Raw genomic sequence first — 6,000 nt, 5'->3', positions numbered from 1 at the left:
AGAGTGGGGGAAGAAAGCAAATGGAGTACAGTTGTACCTGAAATCTAGTACGTTTTCTCACGCTTTCGTAATTGTGGTTTGAAAATGCAGTGGATCAGCTGCTGTGAGAAAAAAAAAGGCTTGATAGAATTCGCTTTCATTTATATATTTTTCTATAGTATTCTTTGAAACATCTTGCGAAGTTCTTATTATGACAGTATCCATACTGATTGATGTAGATTGTTTCATTTTTAAGGTAGAAGATCTAAAACAAAAGGAGGCTAACTGAGAGAAACCAAGAACTTTAGAAGGATTGACAATAAGATGGTGTGTGGGTTACAAAGTAATCTTTCTTACAAAATAAAAACAATGGAGTTGCAGCAGCAGAAGTCACCGAAGCACCAAAATACAGTATGCTGCTTTTCCCCAGGAAACATAGCTAGCTAGTTATCTGTGTCTTGATAAGCATTTCCCACTTCATTGGGAAATACTGTCTAACTGTCCAAGGCAATTCAAAGCTGTTTCTGATTTTCACTTTGACATCTAAGAAGAGTAGAGTTTGAAATAGGTATATTTGATCTAGCTGTTCTGGTGAAGTGATTGACAAAGATTTTATTCCCTGCTTAAAATTCTTCATTTCAGTATCTTGCAAGTAGTAAATGTGGCCAGTACGTTGACATTGGAATTCTAGCATCTGATTTGCAGAAAACCTACAGGTGAGCTAAGATTTGTATTCTTACATTCCACATTCAAAATATGGAATATAACAATTATCTTGTTATTTTGCACTTGTGTATTTTTAATCAAAATTTTATTTTTCTTTGTGTTAACTTCATTACCAGTTGTTGAGGTTGATTGAAACAGTAAGATCATTTCCACTCCAGTGTTTTCTTCTGCTGATATGTCTAGTAACTCATATTTTATTAATGCATTGACATTCCAAGATCTCGTTGCAGTTTGGGTTTAGAAACTCATATCTTTTTTTTTTTTTTTTTTTAAATTAAACAGCTACAGATGCATTACATGTTGGTCTTTGCCCCAGTGAACTTAAAATATGAGGGGAAAATAACACTTCAGTGCAGGCAGATGGGGGAGATACGGGATTCAGTGAGACACTAAATCTTGCTCAGTTGCTAAACAGGACAGTCAGTCCTGCCTAATTATTTTTAGGCTATTACGTTTTTCTGGGTGGGGAGCAAGGTTGTGTTTCAGCAGATCATTGGTGGGTGCGGGAGTTAATGAAGGTAGAGAAGTGTATTCATTTATGCTTGCATGTTCTATTTATTTGTGCCTTGTAGAAGGGGAGCCAAACCCCTTGCTTAGGCTGCTTGCAGGTCTTGGGTTTTTGTTTTGTTTTTCCTCTGTCAGCTATTGTATAAAAGCAAATAAATAAAATATACCCTCAGTAAGTGAAGGTAAAAGGTTGATGATTTTTGTTTGCAATTAAGGATGCTCATTGAATGAGATTTTCTCATAGTGACAGCACAGTTACTCCTTGCTAGACTGTCGTTTCTAGACCGTAGTCCTGTGTTCATATGTTCTTGTTTGAATTAAAATTAAAAAATCGGTAGTGTTGTGAAATAGAATCCAGTGTGCTCATTTGTACCTTGCTGCTTCTCTATATCTACAGTTAAAGAGGACCTTGACAATTTTCACTAAACTTCCCTTTAGAGACCAGTATAGTTTAGTGGTTTTGTTTCATTCCAGTGATTGAGCTATTCCAGGCTTAAGAAAAAACAATCACGTTTTCACGTAGTTGGTTTTTAATAAGAACTAGTGTAGAAGCTTAGGTATCAATTTACAATGTATTTTTTCCACTGAGAATGACAATATGTTGCGGAACAAAGCAGTTGGTGTAACCTGTTTATTTTGGTTTTTTCAGTGCAGAATATGGACGAAGAAAAAGAAATGCTTTTAGAATACAAGTTGAAAAAGGTAATTCTGTTAGTATTATGTCCAAGATGCCAAATTCTTTGATTATGCTTTGGCTGTTTTCTCATCATGTTTGAACTTTTTCTTTCAGTGTTTGGAATAATCAGTAATGAAAAAGAATGCGAAGATTTAGCAGTTTTAGAAGCTGAACATGTGGCAAAAAGAGCAAGACAACAAGAGAAAAATGCGTAATAAGAGTTTTTATTATTGGATTACTTTAAGAATGCCATTAGTATTATCATTTCTTTAAAGCTTTCTGTCTTCATGTTATTAAATCTTGGTAGTTTCAAGGTTACAGATAGATCCTTGATTTCCCTTAGGCTTGTCTTCATCAGAAGTTACCTGTAGTTGATAGAAGCACTTTTTTCACTGAAGACAAGCAGATACTAGAGCCAATCATGATTTCTTTGTTATAGGGAACATACAGCCCTGAATTAGTAGATATCCTTGGGGCTTCCTTGATAGTTTTCCACATAAGGTCCCAATCCTCATGTGATTCAGTTCCTTTGTTTTGTTTTTTCTTAATCTTTCTTGGGTGTGAGAGATATTAGCTAAATCCGAGAGATAAGACTACAAGACAGGCTATTCAGAGTAAATCACTACTGGCTATGAGATTGGAATTAAGATTTCCTAACTTTTAACCCTGTGCATAGTCTCATGGACCATTCTGGTTTCTCTAACCTGTGATAGATGTTAAGGGTCTCATGAGCAATTAGGACATTGTAATCCAAAGGACTAGTCTAGTTCAGCAGTGATTTGCTACCACTTCCCTTGTGCCAGCATTGGTGATTGTGTGATCTATTGGTGAACTGAATCAGATTGATTTGACATCACTTTTTTTTAAGACTGTCTTTCAGCCAGGTTGCCAAGTTGATCCAACTCATCCTTGGAAATGATGCATTTTTTAACTCTTCATAGTAGTAAATTTAGAGCGTGCTGGTCAGGAGTTTTTCTCCAGTCTTAGGCTACATATCATGGTTGTGGGGAACTGTGTTGTGGAAATTGCATTTGTTCATTTTTGTGGGTGTCTCACCTGCAGTTCTGCTCTGGTACTTTAATTTTTTTTTTCTTCCTTGCATGTAAAGGACTGCAGGAAGTGCCACAGATGTCTCTGATTATGATGATTATCCAGAAGATCTAGTAAGTTGTATTTTATTGTGATTGTTTGTATTTGCATAACACATGATTCTGTGTTACGAAATTGTAATGCACTTGTAGAGTTTAAAAGTGGAGATGAACATGAGGTGTAGCTGGAGTTGGCAGTTCCAACTGAGAATCTATAGAGCTAAAAGGAAGCTATTTTCTGAAGAAAAAGGAAGAACCTGTTGTGGGGACTCACTTTGAAGGAAAGCACACTAGGGGCCCAAAAGACTTGGCTATCAAATGAAATGATTGAAGGAACTGACACATCTGACTTTTACTGGCAAAGGCTGTTGCCTCTTCAGCCAGAAGGTGTAGTTTTGTATGCAGTCATTTGATTTGCAGAGGAGTGGGTTGGAAGATGCAGGACTACTTTCTCCAGCGAGGATGCTAACTGAGGTTAATGAAAGTTTTCATTGGTCTCTTAATATAAATAATCCAAATTATAACTTGTATCTTTTCTTTTAAAATACATTAATCTGCAGTCTACAAATCATATGAACAGTTCCCTGCTGAGCTTATACAAGAAAGGAAATCCCGATTCTGTACCAACCACTCCAAAAGATGACCCAATGGAAACCCCCCCTCCTGTGCGAACACCTCCTCAGACACGCACCCTCTCACCAGGAACAAGAGTTGAAACGCGCATCTCTGAAGCGGGCTGGTTCATTGATAAAACTCCGTGTGAAAAACGCTTTTTCATTGACCTTTCTGAGGATGGAGAAGGAGATGAGAAGAAACTGATTTCTGAGGTATTATGTTTTACAAACTCAATGTGATTTAAGTAGCAAGTATGAATATAATTTCCTGTGTGATTTGACAGGCTTTTGAAGGGTGATACTAAGGCCAAAAGGACTGTCTGTCTTTCTGGATTTTTAAAACGTATCATTTTTGTCACAAACACGCATGCTGTGTTTAAAGATAGTGAACATGTTAAATAGAAGGGAAAGATTGGCTTAAGCCCAGTGGAGTATTTGTTTTTAGCTTGGTTTCTGAAGAAGGGCTTAGCTCATTTTTCTGCTGCGTCAGAAGTGATTTTTGAACCTTCTGGCCCATTTCAAGCATGTTTGTATGGGGCGTAAAAAGTCACAAAATTATGAATTTCCTCCACATTTTTTGAGGAAAATGTAGTGCTCAGTATTAGGGAGACCCAGATTACTGCCCATACTGAGAGAAAGATAAGTGGAACTTAGCTGGTATTTATTCCGTTTGCCAGTGACCAGCCTAACTAGTCAGGAAGCATGTGGCTTGCTGTAGCCATAGCATGTAGTCTCCCTTAGCCAGGGGTTAAGTCTTAGTGAGCCTGGGGAAAGCTGAAGTTTTTTAGATGGACAAGAGTTGGGGAAGTTGAAAGGAAATTGCATTGATTTATAAAGCAGTTAAAAATAGGTCCTACTCCCCATCCAGACATATTGCCCACTTTGTGACCCCCCCAACTTTTTTTCTTATTTAGAAAAAAACAACTTTGTTCAGCTATTGAAAATTTTCCATTTATGCATGGGAGATAACATTTATGTTGTTTGGCTGACCAGACATTTTGGCAGGATGCTCTTTTTTACGTGAAGGACGAACCACATTTACATCTACCTTTCTGATTACGCAAAATGCTTACTGAATAGGCACATTTGACAAATAATGCCTTTATCCTAGTAGTACTGCATCCTCTTATGTAAAGAAATTGAATAAAAGGGAGATCTTCAACTTGTAATGTTTGCAATACTGTATTCTAACAAAAAAAAACAACAAAAAACCTAACTTTCATTGAATCTCTTTTTTTTTTTTTAATTTCTCCTGTATTAGTCCTTTTCTTCCATGCAGTTAACTTGTGTCAGCACTGAATATTTTCTTACAGCCACTCATGACTTACTAGTAATAAAAATTTGTTTCCATTGGAGTAAATATGTTGATATAGTTTTATTCATCCCCAAAGTGGATTGCTCTGTGGTATGCAAATAACTGGTGTCTGATTTTGGTTAGTGGTTTTGGGGGTTTGTTTGGGGTTTTTTTGCTTATAAGTATGTGCTTTTAGTGAAAAAGTGACTGGTGTAATTAACCCTTTTAAAAAAAAAAAAAGCCAAATCCTAAGTAAAAAGAAAAAAAGATTTTCTACAAAAAGAAGGGGTTAAATTCAGTGACAAGCCTTGCTTGTCTTTATTCATATGATGTGTGCAAGTTAAGCATCATAGACACATACACATTCTGTTCTTTTAAGTATTTGCAGAAATTCACTGACTTGGAAGGTTTTGTATATTTGAGTCTGGTTTTATGCCCTAGAAATCAACAGAATTCTCTGTCTTGGAGAGTGAAAGAAAGAAGACAAAGGGTAAGAGAGCAAAAAGGAAAAAAGAAGAATTTCCAGATGTAGATGGAGAAATTGATTCCATCTTACTTAAAGAGAAAGGTGAGAAGTTATTTTTGGCGTGCTGCTCCAAACAAAGAGATGGTATTTGACCATGGAATGCCTTACCAGAGAAGTGTTTTCTGAGGTGTACAGAAGTGACCTTGAGCTTTTTGTTAAGAAATTTAGCCTTAATGTTGTACTCAAAAAATATTCCAGTCCTGTGTCTACTACCGAAAAATAATACTACTCCATGTACTTAGCTAATTGTGTAGGCTGAGTACTTTCTTGCTCGGTGTTAGCAACTACTATTATGCCATGTCTAAATTTGCCTGACTTTTCCTCCTTAACAGTTAGAAGTAAGAGACCAGAGCTTTACCATCCTTCAGTGAAGTTTGAGGATGTAGGAGGCAATGATGAAACTTTAAAGGTTAGTTAAAATTTATTTGTGGGATGCAGAATGCACTGAATAAAATGTCGCATAAAAAATGACAAAGAAGAAATCTGGCAGAATTCATCTACATGGAAAATAGCTGCTTATACCAACAGCAACAAAGTTTTGGGTTTTTTCCTTTGATTAATCTTTCTGAAAGCAGTCACTGAAATTACAT

The 6,000-nt window shown here is 36.4% G+C and overlaps 1 protein-coding gene across 1 annotated transcript in view; it reads left to right on the top strand.

The window, feature by feature from the left end:
• The first annotated feature begins 618 nt into the window (after positions 1-618).
• The window catches only part of NVL (nuclear VCP-like), a 41,053-nt gene continuing 35,671 nt past the window's right edge, over positions 619-6,000 (top strand). The window contains exons 1-7 of the mRNA XM_009575264.1: positions 619-695; positions 1,862-1,914; positions 2,003-2,108; positions 2,997-3,051; positions 3,537-3,803; positions 5,326-5,452; positions 5,743-5,819. Coding sequence (XP_009573559.1) covers positions 3,549-3,803; positions 5,326-5,452; positions 5,743-5,819 — 459 coding nt within the window. The 5' untranslated portion in view covers positions 619-695; positions 1,862-1,914; positions 2,003-2,108; positions 2,997-3,051; positions 3,537-3,548. The remainder of the gene's footprint in view (positions 696-1,861; positions 1,915-2,002; positions 2,109-2,996; positions 3,052-3,536; positions 3,804-5,325; positions 5,453-5,742; positions 5,820-6,000) is intronic.

The sequence above is a fragment of the Fulmarus glacialis genome, unplaced genomic scaffold, assembly GCF_000690835.1.
Source record: "Fulmarus glacialis isolate BGI_N327 unplaced genomic scaffold, ASM69083v1 scaffold7713, whole genome shotgun sequence".
Taxonomy (NCBI): Eukaryota; Metazoa; Chordata; class Aves; order Procellariiformes; family Procellariidae; genus Fulmarus; species Fulmarus glacialis.
This window is presented reverse-complemented; position numbering and strand designations above follow the sequence as displayed.